At 37.7% G+C, this 20,964-nt stretch overlaps 1 protein-coding gene across 2 annotated transcripts in view; it reads left to right on the top strand.

The window, feature by feature from the left end:
* LOC128260296 (LIM/homeobox protein Lhx1) overlaps positions 1-20,964 on the top strand; it is a 55,241-nt gene that overhangs the window by 10,226 nt on the left and 24,051 nt on the right. The window contains exons 2-3 of one of the 2 annotated variants that reach the window (XM_052993160.1): positions 8,662-8,857; positions 10,108-10,334. In XM_052993160.1, the coding sequence (XP_052849120.1) occupies positions 8,662-8,857; positions 10,108-10,334 (423 nt within the window). Of the gene's footprint in view, positions 1-8,661; positions 8,858-10,107; positions 10,335-12,504; positions 12,959-20,964 lie in introns of those variants that run through there. The other variant, XM_052993161.1, reaches the window with a different exon arrangement.

Here is a 20,964-nt window from a genome sequence, read left to right on the forward strand (position 1 = left end):
CATTTTAAACATGAAACCGCTTTGTAATAACATTTTAAACATGAAAACTAGCACATTTTATAGTATTGCTTACCAACTACTATTCTAACACTAGTTTACTAGACATAAAATTATACAGAATAAACAAATAAATACAGTATCCTTTGGCCTAAATAATCTTAAGTAAATGTTTTTAATAAAATTATTTCAATTATTGAGCTAGAAAATAAATAAATATATTTCAAATTCTTGATATACATTTTTCTTTAAGAAAAAACATCTAGAAATTCTTGTAAAAGCAATGCAATTGGAATTTGGTTGCAAACAAATAAGTGTTGCACCCCGGAATACGACAAAATAATTCCAAATGATTTTTAAATAAGACATTGCACATACATTATTTGTTTATACTAGGTAAGGTTAGGTTTTTGGTATTAGTTTATAAAGTTCTTTTAATGATGCATTTTTCTGTAAAAACACATATGAACGCTGCAATTCCTGAATCTCGTGAACTTTATAAGTATATAAAATAACCTTTTTTCCGTGGGTCCTACCACCCAATCGCCCTGTACCCATTCGATATATATTTTTTTCCCCCCATTTTTCGGTTTGTTGAAATGCCATCAGCATTCGCAGGGCTTGACTTAGAAACCACTCTTGGGGGTTGTTGTGTGCAGTGCAGCCAGCATATCAAATAGGAAACCTCCGCAAAAATATGGAATAAAAAATTGGGAGAACCCGGAGAGTGGGCGGGTATGGGTGGTATGTGGGTGGATGTTGGTTTGGGTGTGGGTGTGGATGGGGTGTCTGGGGGAGGTTGTTGTCCCGTTGGCTCGTGTTTGTGTCCATGGCACATCACTCATACGCTAAGGCTTATCATTGGCTATCTGTCTGCTGACAACAAACAACAACACAACAACCTCCCCATGGGGCAGAGGCAGGTGGTGGGGGTGTTTGTGGGTTGCTTCTGGGTGGGTGGGTGTTTTGCCTGTTAAGAAGAAGAAGCAGAAGAACCTGAACTTACGAGCCACCCCAAACTGTTGCCATCTCGCTCCTCTCGAGCTTCCCATCTCACTCTGTCCTTTTGGCCAAGAAGTGTGATTTTTATGGGGCGACAAAAGGAGGCAAAAAAAAAGAAGTATAGTATATATATATATATATATAAATATATAGTCAGCAGAGAAGAGAAAAACAGAGAGGGAGAATCTCCTTTGGGGGGAGCCTATAAAAATCTCTGCAACTGACGACAATGTTGATGACGACTATGAAAATGGAGATGAAGATGGCGATGACGATGACTATGAAAATGGTTGATGAGATTGAAATTGAGATTGGGTATCTTGAATGGCAACGAAGTGGGTTGAAGTCAAGAGGTCTTCTTAGCGACCCAACCAGAAGAGATTGACTAATTGGCGGGTATTAATATTATTACAAGACAATCTCTGAAATCGTCTCTAAATATTTTTATTATATAAAGCATTTTATTTAATATAATAAAAAAGCAATATTGGCCGTTCCATGCGTACACATATTATTTTATATATCAAATAGACTCAACTGCATATAAAAACTTAAAAAAAGTACAAGGTAGTAAAAAATCCCTTTTCTATATTCTATATACCACATATGCATACGTATATACCCTAAATATTTGCAAGTTTTTGGGTACATTGACTAGTATTGGCCAATTGGTTTAGACCTTAATAGCAGTCTTCCTTTTTTCCCCCGCTCACTTCGCATCTCTTCTCGGCCATTTTTGTCATGTAAATTTTAGCCCATGTTTTTTTCGTATTTATATTTTTGCAACACAGAAGAGCGAGGAGGGGTGGGGGAGGGGGCAGGGTTGAAAAGAGAGGGCCTGCGAGAGAAATACGCCTCCTTTTCTGTAACTCATGCATATAAAGTATCTGCTAGATACACAGACGTGGGGCGAGCGAATCGATGGGCCTGCGAGGGGGCTTCTGGGGGTCTGAGGTGAGGCCTTTGGATGTAGATAGGCGGCAGCCCAGAAGCCATCGTCTCGCATCATGAAATTGTTTACTTTGCCATTATATTCCACCACCCCGTCCCCCCAAAACCGAAAAAAATAAAAGGGGAAAAAAGGAAACAAAAACCAGAGGTGGCTGAAAAAGTCCCCCCGTTTTTCGACCCGCAATCCTCTCGTTATTCATTGAATCCTGGCCAATATCGAAGCTACTCCTCTTTTTTTTTTTTTGCTGCTCCATCCGAACCCCCCTTAACTTTATTTTGTGTGCCTTTTCCTCTTTTAATTTTTCGATTTTATTTTTGTTTCTGTATGCTGGCCTCTTTCATATCTGCTTGTGTCCATCGACTTTGTTTCTGCTGGGAGCGAAAATAAATGGAGATGAAAGAAGTATCGTTGGGTATTTAAATGCCACATCCTTTTATCGGAAAAACAATTCAAAACGTTTAAAGGGTTAATCCTATTCTTAATTTAAATAGAACAGAAAACGGTAACTGATAAATGTATTCTATTACATTTATATTATCAAAACTAAACAAATAATTTTGGATTTAAATACTAAATTTATTGCGTAAATATTGGAACTTCTCTGTTACTTCTTTGCTATTTCCTATTAAGAAACTCCTTTTCTGATTATTTCTATATCTTGGCCCGCCCTATTCCTATATTTTCTACATTTCCCAGTCCTATTAGGCTATTTTTAATGCAATCCGTTGCGCCTGATTTGACAATTTTGATTGCATTTTCCACTCGTTCCCTTCAGTAGCTCGGTTAACCCATGTCTGCCATGGCCTTTCCTCACCCCTTTCGACTTTTAATAAATGTAAATTTTTCGGAAATATAAAAATCCATAAAGAATATTAAATGGTGCGATCGCTTGGAGGCTAAAGTTCAGCCTCTTCGTTTGTGGCTGTTTCTTTTTTTGTAGTTTTCTTCTTTTTTTTTTTTGATATGCTTGAAATATTAATATAAAGCTTAACACCTATTTTTGTGGTTTTTGTTGTTGTCATCGTTTCGCTCACACAAATTGCTCGCGTTAAACTTGTTAACATTTTAATTACATAATTAGTTGCGATATTAGCAAAATAAAATAAAAAATCAAAACGGAGAGAAGAAAACAGCAAAAAATTAAAATAAATAAGACAACACAAAAAACTGAATATTAATGAGTTTTATGGCATACAATATGGGTTGGGCGTAGAAGAAACTTGAATAAGCGTAGTGGGAAGATTTCACGGTTTCGATTCTGAATTTATTTTTATGAAAATAAGGCAACTTTAATAAATATTAATATATATATTTTTTAAAAACATAGATAATAAAAGAATAAATCGCACTTTGCACTTTGAGAAGAAAATGTACTCCTCAACACATTATTTATTTATATATTTTTATAAAAGCTTTTAGCTTTTTTTTTTATTAGGATTTGAGATAATTTTTTGGTTCTTGTTTTTACAAACTTTTTCCTTCTCTGAAAATGTTTTCCTACTCCACTTTTTCTCCGTATTTTCCCATTTCCATTTCACTTAAGCCATTTGTTTGGCTTTTTCCTTCTTTGGCTGCTGCATTTCCATTTGGATTTTTGCATAAGATTTGCCACCATAAAAAAAAGAAGAAAAACATGGCTTGAAGAAGAAACAGCAGCAGCTGGAAAAAAATGATTGCGATTGAGCGACGGTTGCTGCTGCTGGTTTGGATTTTCTTTTCTTTCCCGTGGCTTAAACATTTTAGTCACGTTTTCAGTTCGCAAGGGGGGCGGGGGGCGTGGTGCGGGGCGGGACAGGGGGCGTAACCAACATGGCGCAGCAAGTGCTTTGGCAAAAAGTTGAAGCTGATTTTTATTATTTCCCATTTTTTTTTCCTCTGCCCCTGTGTTTTTTCCTCCTTTTTTATATTTTATTTTACTTTTTTTTTACTCTGCGTTGATGTCGAACGAATTTTTCACAGTTTGTGGCGCAGACGACAATGGTCAAAAGTTTGTTGTGGTTGCTTCTGTGGCCATTGTGCACAGTGGGGTAAATAATTAAGAGATGTAGCTATTTCTGACAAAAAGTTGCAATAAAGAAGAGGACTTGTAGTAAAATTTGTATTGGAAAACTTCTTTTATCTTTTAATTAATCAATAAATACTATCAATGTTTTAGTTTTAAAACTTTTGATATTTGAAATATTTAACAAAGTAACTTCATATTTTTGCCGATTAATTGAAATGGTTGTGGAAACTATATATTTCTAGTTTGCTGACTATGGCTTCACTGTACTTATTGTGGTCGAGCTGCAACATCAACAGCAGCAGCAGCTGGGGAACCGAGTTCAGTTCATTTGTTATTTTTCTCCAGCCTCATCCTTATATTTCTTTCCTTTATTTTTTCGGGGCTGGTCTTTTGGGTGTTGCCGGGAACGGCCCAGCGAGCCATGAAGAAGCTGCTGCATTATAAATGCAGTTAGTCTGTGGATTGCGGAGAAGCTGGAACACAATTATATAGCCACAGCCCGCCTGTGTGTGTTTCACTTTGAGTGTGTTTGTGTGTGTGTGTGTGTGTGTGTGTGAGAGCGCGGAAAATGTTGTGCAAAATGCTTTGTACGTGCTTCGGCAGCAACTTTGCACTTTTCTCTCAGTTTTGCGCTGCGGTCAATGGCTGCCACACAGATCCACACAGCCCAAAAAAATACAATCGTTGTAGAACTTTGAAGATCAGTATTTAAAATTTACATCTGTGACAAGCTGAAGCTTAAAGTGGCAAACAAATAAAACGCAACATGTTATGTATGATAATTTTAATTCAAAACATATTTAACATTTTTTTAACGGCATTATTACAATTATTAAGCTCGGATATTTAATTTCCCTTTAACTATATTGCCTCTTTATAACCAGATTAAATTTGAAACTCAAGAAATAAAACTTAACTTTTTCCCTGTGCCTGGGAAACTGGAGAAAAGATGAGAGAAAATCCAAAAGAGAGTATAAAACCGCCTAGAGCCGAGACATTTCGCTTCGTTCCAGTAGCGGGCAATTTTTCACATCGTTACATAAATTTCAGCGCAAAATAAATGGCCAACGGTAGCCAAAAGTGCACTCAACAATATTTAAATTGCGACACTTAAGCGGCAACGACAACAACAACAACAACAACAACAACGACAACGACGACATCGGCACAAACACCAAGAGCAACAACGTTGTCGGCGTCTGCAAACAACAATTTGTCGCTTTTTAAAAACGCGCCAGAAGGCACGAAAATAAAGTCCAGAGAGTTAAGGTGCCGGACACAACTGACGGCCAAAAAATAAAAAAGAAGAAAATTATACAAGAATTGAAGAAGAGCCTGAATAAAAGCGCCAAAAAACTGGCAAGAAGACAGAGGCAACAGAAATTGCTGATAGGTTAACTATCAGAGAAATCGAATTAAAAATGCCCTGGGTTGTACTTTAAATCTTTATTTTAACAGCACGGTTTTAATATGGATTAAGTTTAAAGTTTTTATTGATAATATTAAAACACCAACATAATAGCCCCATGCCCCATTTAACAAATACTCTTTAATATTTCGGTAACCTTTTTTGACCCAAAAACAACTTAACAAGTTCAACAACAACACTACCAACCAAAAGCGAGCTTTGTTCCAATAACTACACCAACAATCAACAGTTTAAAATTTAGCTACACCCATCTAGAGCAAGTAAACGAACAAAAGCTCAAATAAAACAAGAAATTACTCCTCAACAAACAGGTAAAATACACCACAAGAAAGAAGTAAACTAAAAATCAACACTTTCCACAAACACCGATGAACAACATCAAATAAGAACTTCACCATAAGATCCAGTTAACAATTAGTGGAATAACTTTACTAGCAACATTAAATGCGACATCATCGGCATCATCGGTAATCAGTAAGCAGTAAGCAGTAACAACAACGACACCACAGACCAACATGCACAGCAGCGACACGAACAACATTTAACCCAAGTTTGCAACGCTTTCGTATAGTTCATTGAGCCTCGAACCCGAACCTGAAGACAATCGCTCCTCCGTACTCCTCTCCATCTTGTCCCGCCCATTTCGTTCCGTCTATAAACGTCTATAACCTTCATTAAAAATTGTCTGCAGCGGCATGAAATGATTGATAACATCCGTCAATTTTGACATATGCGGCATGGTCTGGACTTGAAACTTGCAACTTGCCACTTGCGATGATGTTGCTTTTGCTTGTGCTGTTGCCTGTGCTGTTGCCTGTGCTGTTGCTGGCTGGAAAGGATAGGATGTTCGTTATAATTCTCCGCTGTTCTTCTCTGGGCTCCCTTTTGTTGTTGCTTTTGGGGCATTCTGTTAGCGAAAATGAGTCAATTCGTCAATCAATCAGTGTGTCAGTTGCTCATTTATAATGGCCAAGCATTGCTGTCGTTTCCCTTCTCATCCACACGGGGTTCATTCATTCATTTGGCCTCGGCTTTTATCAGTTCGCTCGAGGCAGTGGCTACTGTCGGTTGCACGGGGCGTATGAGTAACAGGGGATATACAACAAAACACAAAAAAACGACGACGAAAATAAAACAGAGGAATGGGATGGCATAGCAGCTCAGTAAGCTTTATTAATGTGGGTCATTGTGGGAGGAGATGGAGGAGGTGGCAACTTTTAGGGAGGCTGCGGAATATGATATATATTACCAGTGGCAGCAGTTCCACAAAACACAAAATCCTGCTCGTCATTCACCTCAATTTATCTTCTTCTTGTGCTCCTAAGCGAAATTTTATCATACAAATTCTTTAAATATTTGAGTAAGTTTTTTTGGTGCAGATTTTTACCTTCTATGCTATTGAATATTTTCAATTTACCAAGTATTAAAGTATAGTCTTAATATTTGAATGCATTGTTTAACTCAGCCAATTTAATTTATTTGTGGTTATATGGAGTTTTTGCATCTACAAAACGTTTTTTCTCTCAATTAATTGTTGAAATTTAAAATGACAGCAGTATTTTCATATTTATGTATATATGTTTCATGTGTTTTACTTCCCGTTCTTAAGGCTATCATATTTGCCCATCTCCTCTGTTACTGGCTGATATCCCTCCCACTTCCTTTTGGCCATTCATGTTGCCTTCCCTCCTTTCTTCCTCTTTTTCTCACCTCCTCCTCTTGCCGCGCTCTTCGAAAACTTTTTGAATGAAAACAACATTTTCACACACAAGTTTGCTTATTATTTGGACTCTCCGCTCCTTTGGCAGCCTCCTTATTCCTTTTTTTAGTTTTATTTTTGGTTTCATCCTCTTGTGTTTATATATTTTGTACCTGGTCACGCCCCCAACGGCCCCACCTGCAAATGTTCCACAAACGAAGACAAACGTTTGTTCGCCTTTTGTGAATCATTTTTTTTTCAAGATTTTTAAGCCTTGCAACTCCATTGACTGATTGACTGCGAAAGGAGGCAGCTTTTTCTGCTCCTTGCTCACCAACTTCTCCTCCTTTTTCCAATACTCCTCCTTCTTTTCCTTCTCCTTATTCCTTTCCACTCGTTCTCCTTCCTTTTTCTGACCGAAGTTTCTCAGGCCTCGGGGCTCCATTTTGGCTTGGCCTCTATCATTATTCGGTTGCACTTCTCTCGATTCACACACAAATTTGTATATATCAAATATTATATAGGTATAAATATATATATGAATCTATACGTATTTGACACGCCCCCAACTCCGCCTTTAGTAGCAGAACTAACGAGGTGGAAGGTCCCAAACAAGATTTGTGCACAGAAAATAAATTTAACTGGATTTAATTGATTCAATCAACTGTTTTTGTTAAAAACTTACCGAACCAATGCAGATATCACTTTAAAAGGGGCTTACTAAATATAATTGATTGAAAAGTCAAGATAAACACTAACAAAATGTGTAAATATTAAAGAACAAACTTAAATACATTTTTAAAACTGCCAAGCTAACGTTTAAGTCGATATTGACTGAATTTTATTTGTATAGGAAAATGTTATATGATAATAATTTATCTTAAAATTAATAATACATCTTGAGGAATATGTAAAATATTTTCTGTGCAGGATACCTAAAAGTTAGTTTATAGTCGCATGAAAAAGGTTGAATGGCTTTGTGGTAAATTGGAGGAACAGTCCCTGAAAAAGTGAAAAGAGGAGATTAGTTGGAAAAAGCGGGTGTTACACCACCACCGCGGGCAGTTGCCAAATTTATCTAAGTGCAAATGCAAAGTGCAAATTGTAAATCCTCAAATGTTTGCGCCCGTCCAAGGCCACGCACCTGGGAATTGCTCATTTACAGGTGTGCTACCTGCTGTGCGTGTGTGTGTGTGTGTGTGCCCCTCACACATGTGCAAACTTAATGAGGCAAGCAGAGCGAGGTGCTAATTTGCGCCTCGAAGGATTTTCCGACGCACAGTTGAGTGCTCTTACACCCCGCTCTCCCACTTGTTTTCCACTTGAAGTGACCGCTGCTTTTCCTCTATCCACCCACCCACTGCCCAGAAGTCCACAATTAAAAGGTCACTTGAGGTCACGCCACTATTTGTTTGAGCACATAATAAGCCAACAAAAATTGGCGACGAAATAAATAAATACCAGTTAAAGATTGTTTACGAAAATCATATTGAAATACGATTATATGTAGATAGAATAGTATAGACTAGTTATTGTATTAAAATAATTCTCTAAATTGTCTTTCCTTCCACGAACAGGTCGCAGTGAACCGCCCGTGGGTGTCGGTGATCCCTGCGCCGGATGTAACAAACCCATCCTGGACAAGTTCCTCCTGAATGTCCTGGAACGCGCCTGGCACGCCTCCTGCGTCCGCTGCTGTGAATGCCTCCAACCGCTCACCGACAAATGCTTCAGCCGCGAATCGAAGCTCTACTGTCGCAACGATTTCTTCAGGTGAGATTTGAAATTGAGGATACTAAGTAAAAACACCGACGATAACAACACTTTTAAGACTTCAGTCGTAAGATTCTATAATCATTAATCGAAAGTAAAAAAAACATATGTTTAAACTTTCAAAAAATATTAATATAAGTGATCGTCAGTTGAAACTACGCACTTGTTAAGCACGTCATAAGCAAGGATTCGAAGGATTTTCATTAATTATCAAATAAATTTCGAAATTCCAATAAATCCACGATTCCGACCTGAATTTCTTTGGGTTAATATGGCTTAAAGCCTGAAACAGAAATAGAATCAAAGACGGGGACAAATCAAAACCGAAGCAATTAAGTCAAGTTGACAATCGCGATTTTTTTATCTTTTCCATTTGACTTCGCTCCGTCCCCGAAGCTCGGCTAATTGAAAAAATCGAGGAAATAGAGGAAAAATCTCGAGAATGGCGGGCGAAAGCAATTAACATGCAAAAAACCTGAACAAATCAAAATGAAATCAAATCCTGTGGCCCCTTGCAGTTCCTTGATTTGCTGGTGAAACGGTGAAAAGTCAAGGGGCAGCCAAGGTGTCATATCAATCAGCGCCAGTTGGGAAAAGGTTAACAAGTGAGGGCGTCAGACAAAAGCCATCCATAAAGCAGAAAGGTCCAAATGGGAAAATGGAAATCTTCATCTGAACTGAAAGGCACGCTGGTACAGAAAAGGGAGCTGAAAGGAAAATAATAGGGCTGGGTCCAGGAAAAATAAGTAAAACACAGTTTATCAATGCAGTGGTTAGAAGTATACCATAGAGTGGTTTAAAATTTAATAAAGCTGTTTACAAAATTTTTAAAAAATAATACACAACCTGAATACCTTAGGTATTGATAAATTTCTTAAAAATATTAGTTTAAGGCTAACCAAAATATACTTGTATTTGTTCAATTGGCGAAGTAACTATAATCTACTATTGTTCAAACAAACGCAGTCACATTATTAAGTCGATAACAAGTCACAAAATCTATAGTTGATGATTTGGAAGTCAAACAGAAAAACATGTCTGTTCAAATCAGCTGGTCGTATAAACGTAGTAATGGTAATATTCAGTTTCTTAAGCGCATCTAGATATTAAGCTTTTAATTTAATGATTAATTTTCCAAGGACCCTCTACTTCGTACATTAAGGAAGTGCACTTAAAACTCCATACACACTCTTTATAGTCCCTGTGTCCTTCTTAAGTTGCTTATTATTCTTGTTGTTTTTGCCCCACAGACGTTACGGCACCAAGTGCAGTGGGTGTGGCCAGGGTATCGCGCCGTCGGATCTGGTGCGAAAGCCCAGGGACAAGGTCTTCCACCTGAACTGCTTCACCTGCTGCATCTGCCGCAAGCAACTGAGCACAGGTGAGCAGCTCTACGTGCTGGACGACAATAAGTTCATCTGCAAGGACGACTATCTGCTGGGCAAGGCGCCATCCTGCGGCCACAATTCGCTGAGCGGTAAGTCCTCAAAATATATGTATTTTAATTAATGTCACAATGATTAACATCCACATGTGCGATAAAGTAATACAACTTTTAATAATAAAGAATATTTCTCATGGAACGTATTACCAAAAATGAGTTTACAAAACCATTTATGAATGTTGTATCTAGGTATCGAGGGCCACTATTTCGTTCTCCATTTATTGGGAAGACCTAATCAGGGCACCATAAATTTTCCGGACATCCCAATTGGGGCTCATCTTTGCTAATGAGAGTCGGCCTCTGTCCTGCCTACTATTCTGCCCCCTCTATGGGCAAAGCCCCTCACGTATCTGCAATTCCATCAGCAATAAATACAAAATTACGCATACGACACGTGGAACGCTTTTGGGTATATTTAGGCGCAATTTGTGCCACGCGTTTCTGCCCAAAAATATTTTAATTTCTGACGCAGCTCGTCTATTTGTTTGCACTAATTGTTTATCGTTTTCCATAGAAATATTTGCCATTCAAATTACCGTGGGAATAAAAGAAAATGTTGGCATTGTTTTGCCTTCTGTTGATGTTGAATGCTGTTGTAGCTGATTGTTGATTTTTCGGGCGCAGCATTTTCCTTTCCTCTTCTTTTTTTTCAACGGATCCTGTTGTCTTTGGTAATCCCGGAAAATATATTTTTATTTTCCGCATTTTTGCAATGCCAAGAAAGCCTTAAAAAAGTCAAGGGCTAAATGCTTGGCAAATATTGATACAAATCGCATAAATAAAACAAAGTCATGCATAAGATATTAGGACGAAGCTTCACATGATAAGGAGATTTAGGAAAATTGGATCCGGGAAGTTGCGTTAGGATATTAAAAATGAAAAACAGATATTTCAAAACTAAGGTAATGAATTCAGAATAAATATATTTTTTTTTTAATAATAAGTTTAACTCCAGTTCTATTTGAAAAAAAAGTTTTTTCTTTATTAGTTTTCCTATTCTTGCATTCTCCGGTTATTTAAAAATACAGTTTCTGAGAAACATCTCCATTAAAGTCTTTTTTGTGCCATAATTTTCACATTCCTTTCGTGGCCGAAAAATTCAACAAAAAGGCGGGGAAAATGGAAAGGCAACTGGGAAAAGCTGAAAACGCATTAAAGCCAAAAGCAGCTGCAAAATTCGTCCCTCCCTCTTCGCCTTTGTTTACCCTTTTGACTCGACTGCCGAAGTTTTAAAGGATGTACATATATGTGTGTATGTGTATACGTGTGCGAGCTTGGGTTAAGCTTTAAAGTTGGTCGGATAATTATTTGACATTTGGCAAGCGGCAATTAAAGTTTTAAGATAAAATTGTGAAATTTCCTCTAATATTAAACACTTTCTTTTGGTGGAATTGTTTATTATACTTCAAAGATTTCTCCAAATTATATTTATTTGGTTGAAGTTTGATTTCCTTTTGTTTAATTTTTTATTTCTCATTTTAATAACTATAAGACTACACATACGGAAGGATTTAATAAAATTAATTAAATTAATTACATACCAATCCATATAACTTTATCTTTTTTTAGTTGGCCCATAGTCTATAGAATAGTTCTCAAAAATGACTTCCAAACAAAGTATTATCTTGAACACGCTTTGCAAACTATAGCCTTCCTTCAACAATCTTTTAGTCATAATTTTTAAATAGCAAAAAAAAAAGCTGCAATGTTCGGGAATTTGGTTTGCCTGTTGGTAAAAATACTTTCGTAGCATACTTAGTGGCGTTAAATATTTCAACGCTCCCATTTTCTCTCCCTTTCCCCGGACCCAGAGAGAAAGTGCGAGCGAGAGGGAGAGGGTGAGAAATGGTGAAAGACAGAGAGCGCGGCAAATGAGAGAGAGTATTCTCTTCGCAGCTGCGCATTCGCCGAGGACGAGAGAGAGCAAGATGCAAGATGAAAAGGCGACGTCGCTGCCGACGCCGACGCAGGCAGAACAAAATGGCTGCGAGCCCCAAAAAGTAGGCAAGACTTTTCTCTTGCTTTTCCGACTCTCTCTCTCTCTCTCTCTCTTTCTTTTTTTTTTTTTTTGCATCCATTAATAAAACCTTGCCCCTGAAGATCCAAGCCAAAAATTCAAATAATTATTATTATATATTTTCTCCGGAATTTTTCTTAACAGTTTTCCAAGTCCCAAAATTCAAGCGAAAAATTACAAAAAATTGTGGGGAAAACTTCAAATGCTGCCCGTCTGCTGCTATTATCGCTGCAGCGACGTCGACTGTGCCGCTGCGTCGCAGTCGGCAGCGACGTCGGTCCAAAAGGAGCGCAGGTCATTAATGTTTTGATTTTAATTGCGTTAATTACGTGCAACGGATTTTTCACTTAGCCACAACACGAGCCAGCCCCACACAATTTATGCAACTATTTTTTCTCAAAAAAGTGTCAACACATCAAGTATCCGCCTCTTTGGCAAAAAAAACAGAAGGCAAATTAAAAAGAAACCGCATGCAAAAAAGAGCAGCATTTTTAAAAGGAAACGTGCGACTTTTTCTGTGTTTGTTTTTTTTTTGTCACCGCTCTCGTCGTGTCAATTTATTGCTTGTCATATAAATTAAACTGTTTGCTGTGTGATAAACAACAACAATGAATGGCCGCGCAGCGGCGGCGTAACTGAGGTAATAAATCAAACTACAAATAAAAAATAAAAGACCCAAGAAAGCGGGAAACACAAAGTGCAATGAAGTAAAACTTTCGAGATAAAACTTGGTAGTCAAAGAACGCAATGGGTTCCATAAAGTGCTGAAAATGGGGCAGAAAGAACTAATTACCAAGTGTTTTAGCCTTCCGGTTCATAATATTTCAATATTTTTTTTAAAAAGCCCAAGGCTTAACTTTTAGATTTTCAAAACAATTTGTTTCATAAGGGCAGAAAATAAGTACAAATATTTGTGTTAATTAAAATTGCAACAAAGGTTAAAAGCTTTGGACAAGATTTCTTGAAATGTAAAGAATATGTTCTTCAACGAAAATACTAAATATTGCTTTTAATTGCATTTCAGTTAAGAGGAAAAGTTTTTATATAGTTGTTTACTGTGTACCGGATGGTAAAAGTTTTGGTTTCACAAGTTAAGGGGAAGGTATCTTTTATACTTTTCTGAGCTCAACAAGCATTTTCAAATTAAAATGTTTAAATGTAAAAAGCAACTCCTTCGCAAAATTGAATTAGGCAACTTTTCAGCTTTTTTTCTCCTCCACTTAAAGCCTTAAACATTCTGAGTTACCATCAACACTTCAAATGACTTACGGCACTTGAACATAAACATGTGGGAGTCCTTGTAAATATACATAAGGATGTATACTGTGTGTGTGTGTTGCGCACTTAATGACCCTTAAACGACCTTAACTCAGACTTGGCCTGTTGTTTTTGAGGGATTCTGTTGTTATTTTTATGATGCCCGAAAACAGAAATTTTTATGAACCCACACAAAAACACACGTCCTCCTCCTTCGCCTTTTTATGCCTCCTGCTTTATTGTCCTGTTTGCTTTTGTGGTTGTTGCCGCTTTTGTTGCTTTCTTACGCCTACTTTTTTCTGGGTTTTCGGTTTTGTTTGGCCGGCCAAAGGGTCAAAGGCATATGGCCAAAAGTCCCGAAAGTTCATCTTATTCTTTTTATCTTTTTCCAGCGATAAGCAGCTGTTGTTGGTGGCCGTTTTTTTAAAAGCCAATTCTACATTAAAGCTGGCTCAAAATGCGACCTCTTCGAAGCTTAAAGTCGAAGTATTTACAAGGTTGCAACGTGGCGTATTAGTAATCATAGACTTGAGCTTGTTCAATTTACTTCAACGTTATGTTTGATGAATAAATATATTAAATCGCTTGCCTGGTTTTATTTATTTAATTTTTAAGATTGCTATAAGATCTTTGTTTTTTACATTTGAAAAAAAATCGGAACATTTTTAATGTAGTTTTATTATAACTTATATTAGATATCCAATTTTTTCGGTTAAATATCACAAAATAATGTTTGAAGATTGATTATAAGAGAATCAAGATTATTATTTTGAGGTATTTCGAACTTTCCAAGCAGCTGGTCAGGCAAACTTTAACCAAATCAAAATAATGCGTAACTCTTCATCGTAAATACCTTTTGTTTTATTCAACCATTTGCCTTCCTCCCTTTAAGTCCGTTCAACCATATGAAATATACCGCAGATTTACGGTTGTCATTTTGCCGGCTGGTCACGTAATATAGTACTCTTATTCTCGATGGGCACCCGGGTAAATCGCTGGCTTCAGCTACGCCCTTGGCCCCTTGCCACGCCCTCAGGCCGCCTCTTCCGCCCCCTTTTAGCCACCGCCCCTTTGATTCGCCAACAGCCTTGCGGTTGCTACTTCTTCTTTCCCTAGAAGTTTTTATTTTTATTTTTATTTGCAGTTTCCGTTTTTGCAGCAGTGGCAGTTTTTGTTCAGTCGGTTTGGTTACATGACTTTTATAAATATATATATTTATGCACAGAAACAAATTTATAAATAAAATATTGAGCAAATAATAAAATCAACATATTTATATTCGATATATTGAGATGAAAAGAATTATAATTTTTTTTTGTATCAGCAATTTTTAATATTGTATATAAATTAATAATTATTTTAAAACATATACTTTTTTCTGTTTAATGATATTCTTATGCTACAATAAAAGCTCTATAAATCCTCAATCATTTTCTAAGCTTACTAATTTTTGAACGAGAACATTTCATTAAGCTTTGATCTGCAGGTGCAATCAAATCCATTTTTTCTGTGTACATACATATATTTATACACAGCTATATAAGTATTTATATGTACTATATTTTTTTTTTGCTTTGGGGCCTTGCAGCTCGAAAAGTTTATGGCTTTGGCTGCTGCGGCTGCCTGTGGTCCAATCTGTTTCCCGTAGAAAAAATAAAAAGCGAAGAACCAAAGGAAAAAAGTAAAACCGTTAAAGTTTATTTGACATTTACTTGGGCTATTTTTTATTTTTATGACTCTCTGGGTTTTTACTTTTTGTTATACACGAGACTGACCACAACGCCCCCCTCCCCCCTTCCCTCTGCTCCGCCCCCCGCCACCGTCTCTTTGCCCACTGCACTTTCCCTGCGCCTTTTTATGCTTTTTTCTCACTGTGTGCTCGTTGGGATAATAAATTTGCGGCTATTTTGGGGCCACGAATTTAATACTTTACCGATGTGCGATAAAAAAAAAGTAAAGACCCAAGCCCAAACCGAACCCGAACCGAACCAAAAAAACTGGTACCTTCCTCTTCTAACGCTTTTTCAACGCCTTCGTAAATCATTTGGCCAAGTGCGTGTGTGCTTTTGTGTGTGAGTGTGTGTGTGCATGTTGCCAACTATTTTCCATAAAACGCGGCTTTGATTTGTGGCGACCAAAAAGGAAAATAAAAGTAAAAATTTATAACGCCCAAAGGTGGAAAGGCCAGTAGACTTTTGGCAGTGACTGTGGCGGAAATGTCGCCATTTTAGCGGGAAATAGTAAAGGAAAAGTAAGGGAGAAGTTCATAAATCAAGAGCATAATAATTCAGAAGTATTAATGGGGGTCGGAAATAAATGCTAAAATGTGCCAAGGTACTGGGAAATCCGTTGAATTCATTTATTTGTTCCTAAATTATTATACCTAAAAATGAGTTACAAACTGAACTCTTAATCAAAGACTATTTATTTAAAAAGTGTGATAACCTTTATTCATCAGATCATTTTTGTTAGTAAAAACATGTTCGATCGAATCGATTTTCAATTTCAATGTTTAACCTGTCGCAGGGCTTGTGGGTCTCAGTCCCCCGCACTTTTAGGCTATAACTCTTCTCCACACACTCACTTGTTATTGTTTATTGTTTATGGGGCATTTGTTGAACGACTTGTGCGCCTTAATGACAAAACTCGTAAGGCCCCGAAATAAAACGAAAACAAGGCCCAGACGTTACAAAAAAAAAAAAAAAAAACAACAGCAACAAAAAAATAATAAAAAGGGTCTTCTCTCTCTCAGCATTTTGAGCATTTTAATGTCTAACTAAAACGAACCGGGGGGCAGTGGCGGGTTAAGGGGCAGGCATTTGATGATGTGTCGGGGCAAATTACGAGAGGCGTTAAAACTAGAGCAAAGTCTTCTTGACTTGAGTGAACTTTAGTGCCGAAAGCGGACTCGTAACTTGTCCCATAAATCTCCAATCAAAAATTGAGTGTCTCTGCGTTTTTAGGGGGTTAACTTGATGAGCAAACAAATTCAAGTCCCCTGATAATGACAATGAGAGAGTTTCAGTTTCCAGTTGGCTTTTGTTTCTGATTTGTTTTATTTGGTTTTTGCTGGATCCCCATAAAAGTGCTTTAAGTGCGGCACTTTAAGGAGCTATTTCCCCCAACTCCTTGCTCAAAGCAACCGAGATTTACGAGCCAAAGAGTTAATACACGGAGAAAATTTATATACTAACCTTTTTTTTTTGGAATTAAGACAATCGCATTATCATACTATGACAAGTAAATATGTGAAAAATGCTTAATATTAATCAATTCCCTAAACTTTGTCAATTCCGTTCAGTTACATTTTTTTTTAATTAAAGAAAATTTTAATAAGGATAAAGTTTTAAAGAATTAAATGTTGGAACAAAATTTATTTTAATACTATGCACATGAAAAAAAACAGCTTCGCAATTAAAAAAAATGAAATATGGGCTTTGCAAGCTTATGTTTTTATGCTCCAATTAACTCTATATTCTTGATATTTAATACATATATATATAAATGTTTTTTCTTGTGTATATCAGCACCTCCACCACTTGTAATCGTGTCATATTTCAAGCTTGGCCAAACATTTTCTCCAGCCCCGAAAATAAAGTCGAAAAAAAAACACAAAAAATACCAAGGGAAAACCTCCGGAAAACCCCCCTTTAAAAAAATGGGGTTGTAGAGGGGGTGTTTTCGGATGGCGGAGATAAGCGTCGACTGCGACGTTGGCAGCACACAAAAAGCGGGGGAGGGGGGGGGGGGGGGGGAAAAGAAAGGCGGGCCTCGGGCAAAAACCAAAAGAGATGGCAACAAACGAAATGGCCAAAAGAGAGATGGCAATAGAAAGAGAGAAAGCCAAAGATAGGAGGCAGAAAGGGGAGAGGAGAGAGGGGATGGCGCTTTTGGGGGTGGCTTGCTTTGGCGGATTTGGCGTTGGCGGCTGACTAAAGAAAACAGCAGCCACAGAAAGCGAAGAAAAACGAAACAAAAGGCGAGAGGAAGCTGCAAGGGGAAAAAGGGTCGGAGAGGGGAGGGTAGGGAAAATCGCAGGGTGGAGGGAGGAGAAAAGGACTTTATTCTGAGGTCGCACAGCACAAATCCAACTGTCGAAACCAAAAGCACGCAAAGCTTCACAAAAACTGCTGCAGGTGGCATTTGCCAAAAAAGGAGACAGCCGCAAAATGTGTGGGGGGCTGGGCGTGTGGGTGTGTGGGTGTGCTAGAAAGAGAGGGCAGACCATTGGGGGTTGCCATCTAAGGGTGGCCGTGCCAAAATGTGAATTGAGGTTATGTATACAAAACGGAAACGGAAATGTGCAGAGCTTTGTGTGCAAAATGATGTCTACCAAAGGAGGAAAAAGAAAATGGTCGGTGGGTTGGGGGAATAGGGGGAATAAGGGGGGCTCAAACTACTGGCTTAAGGCCCCTTGGAAAAGCTTAGGAAGGCAAAAGACTCGAAATATACGAAATCGATTTCGATTCTTCCGTTTATTTTACTTATCCGCTTTGCCGACTCGCAAATAAAACACAATACAAACACTAAAAACGGCCTGGCTCTTTAAGCTTAAAGTTTTTCGCCCCCTCAGTTTTCCAAACGGGGTGGCTTTTCCTTATCGCGCCTCTGAGATCTTTGCCATTGGTTGCGTTTCTCCCTTTTCAGCTTCCTTTTATTTTGCACACTCATAACTCATATTTATATAAATATGTATGATATATGTGGGCATATGTTCAGGGGAGATAACTGACGTGGTAGATGGTATATATGGTTTCAAAGAGCGACATTTTTGCCTTTAATTGCAGCACTTTTTTCAACATTTAAAGGCATGCCTTAGTCTAAGATTTGTTGAAATAGTTCATTTCATATAATACAATAAAATTTGTGGTTCTTAAATTACATAAATTTATAGACACAAAATTGTAACAAATTCATAAACAATTACTTCAATTCCCATGTTATTTGGGTACAACATTTTCTGAATATCATAATTCTAAGAATTTCATGAAAAAAGAGCATTTGATTTCCACAAATGTGGGAACTCGAACTTAAGTCACACAAAGATCGGTTGAAATAAAAGCAACTAATGCAGAACTTGCCCCGATCTTCGGTAACCCAGATAGCTTTACCTCCCACCTGCAACCATTGGGGCGAAACCATTGCAGCATAGATAAATTCCGAAACCGAAACCCAAGCCCACTTGTCGGGGTCACCACCCCCCATCCCCTCCCTCCGCCCACTTTCTTGCCCTTTCGGTTCGAACCTGTTCCACTCTCCAGTATTTTACGATTACTCCCCATTTCAGTTTTTGTTTCTGTTTCTGTTTTCTATCTCGAAAGCCCGCACTTGGGGAGCCGAGCAGAGTAGAGCAGTTAATGTTTATTTTATTTTTAGTTTGGCTTTATTTTTTACAGCCACTTTGGAGCTAGTTTTAATGGGCTTTTACTGGCGAAGCACTTTTTGGAGCCTGACTTTGGAGTCACAGTTGTGGCGTTGCGACTCTACTCTCCGCACTTTGCGTAATGCGCGTGAAAATAAAGTTTTTCGCTTGAAAAAACGTTAAATAGGCGGCTATAAATGACATAACAAAACGGTTACAGCTCAGGACCCGACGCAGCCGGCAACTTTTCCACGTTTCCACGCCTGACTCACGATTGCCAATGAAAATGACTCAGTTTTCAAAAGGCGGCGACGGCGGCGGCGGCTGCGATCGCAATGATCCATTGAATCTCTGACTCAGTTTTGCCCTGGAAAATGGCACACGCAAACAATAAAGTAAAACAAATACTAAGCTATTAGAAAACGCACATACATATATTGGCAAGGTGAAGAGGGCGTGGCAGTGGGCCACAAAATGTGGGTCAGGCGAAAATGCATTTTCTGCCTAGAGGGAAAAACTGTGACAGCTTTACTTTTTTTTTGTATTTGTTTTGTATTGCTGAAATACGAGATCAAGTGAAGATTGCGTCTGGAAGTAGGTGCTAATAAGATGAATGGACCGAAAGGTGGAACAAATGAATCATTTGAAATATGACTTTTAGGTCGTTGGAATTTGGTTTGTTTTTGAGATTTATTTCTGACCTTAAAAATGAATAACTGCAAAAATACTTTGGCATTTGGAAATACAAGTTTTTTCAAAGCTATTTAATAAAGAAGCAAAATTATAGTTTATAAAGTTAAAGCTTAATGAATTCATATTTAAATGTTGATATGTTAAATTACTATTTATCTTTATAATTAATTTAAAATAAAAGGTGAAACAATAAGTTATTCTTGACCTTGCTAAAATGTTGCCATGTAGTATTCTTTTTCCTCATAATTTTTTGATAAGTCTCAGTACTTAGTTAATTGCAATTCATTTTTATAAAACCTACGAAGATTTTGTTATTTTTTCATTTTTCCCACAAGCCTGTAGTTGCAGCAGTCCAATCCAAAGCTATATCTCATCACCTGCTGCTTGGGTTTCCCTCCGTATTTGCGCCAATTTTTTAAGTCTGCGCCCACTCCCGTTTCTTCTGTAAACCGACATCAAATGCACAATTCATTTGCGCATAAATTTGCGCAGATTTCTACAGCTGCAGCCTGCGACTTGGTTGGGGCAATAAAAACGGGCAAGCTGTGAAATCCCCCGAAATCCCCCGAAATCCCCGAATCCGAATTCCACCATTTTTGGCCCACGCCGGCGCTATGCAAATGTCACAAATGATAAACGCAATAAGCATAAATAAATAAAAGTTTCGCATATCCCATAAAGTATCCCCAAGGAAGATGAAGTGAGTTTAAAATTACGGAAGAAAAGGGGCAAGGTAATGCTGCTCCCTTTTGTGGCTGCCTTATTTATTAGTGTCACAAATCGTTGGAGTTGATTCTTGTTTTCGTTTTATGTGTTAATCGATTTGTTGTTACTCTTGTTTATGGCAAATCATAAATTTAACTGCTGTTATGCTGCTCCTCTGCTGATCTGCCAACAAATTTGAATGTGATTTATAATTTTGAACTTTGCTCGTTTTTCGGTTTTCAGTTATTCGGCATATTCTGCATGCAATCCATCAAAACTTATAACAAAAAACCATGAAAAATAAATACAAAAAAAATGTTTAGATATGTGGATGGCGAGCAAGAAAAACATGTCAGAAATCTAGCAAAGAAAACAAAAGCAGAAACGCTGACAGACAATTTATGGACAAACAAATAAAACAGCACAGGGACAGCCAGAAAGAGATGGACTCTGTGCAGTAGAGAGAGAAAGCGAATGCTGGGCCGGAGGAAAATTCGCTTTGAAATTGATATGTTTGACAGCGCGGGGTCGAAACCGAAATAGTAATAACAAAATACGGTTGGGAAAATAAACAGAAAGGAAAATCCAACTATAACAACACCAAAATCTGGGGAAGGGAAAGTTGGCGA

The sequence above is a fragment of the Drosophila gunungcola genome (assembly GCF_025200985.1).
Source record: "Drosophila gunungcola strain Sukarami chromosome X unlocalized genomic scaffold, Dgunungcola_SK_2 000021F, whole genome shotgun sequence".
NCBI classification, from domain to species: Eukaryota; Metazoa; Arthropoda; class Insecta; order Diptera; family Drosophilidae; genus Drosophila; species Drosophila gunungcola.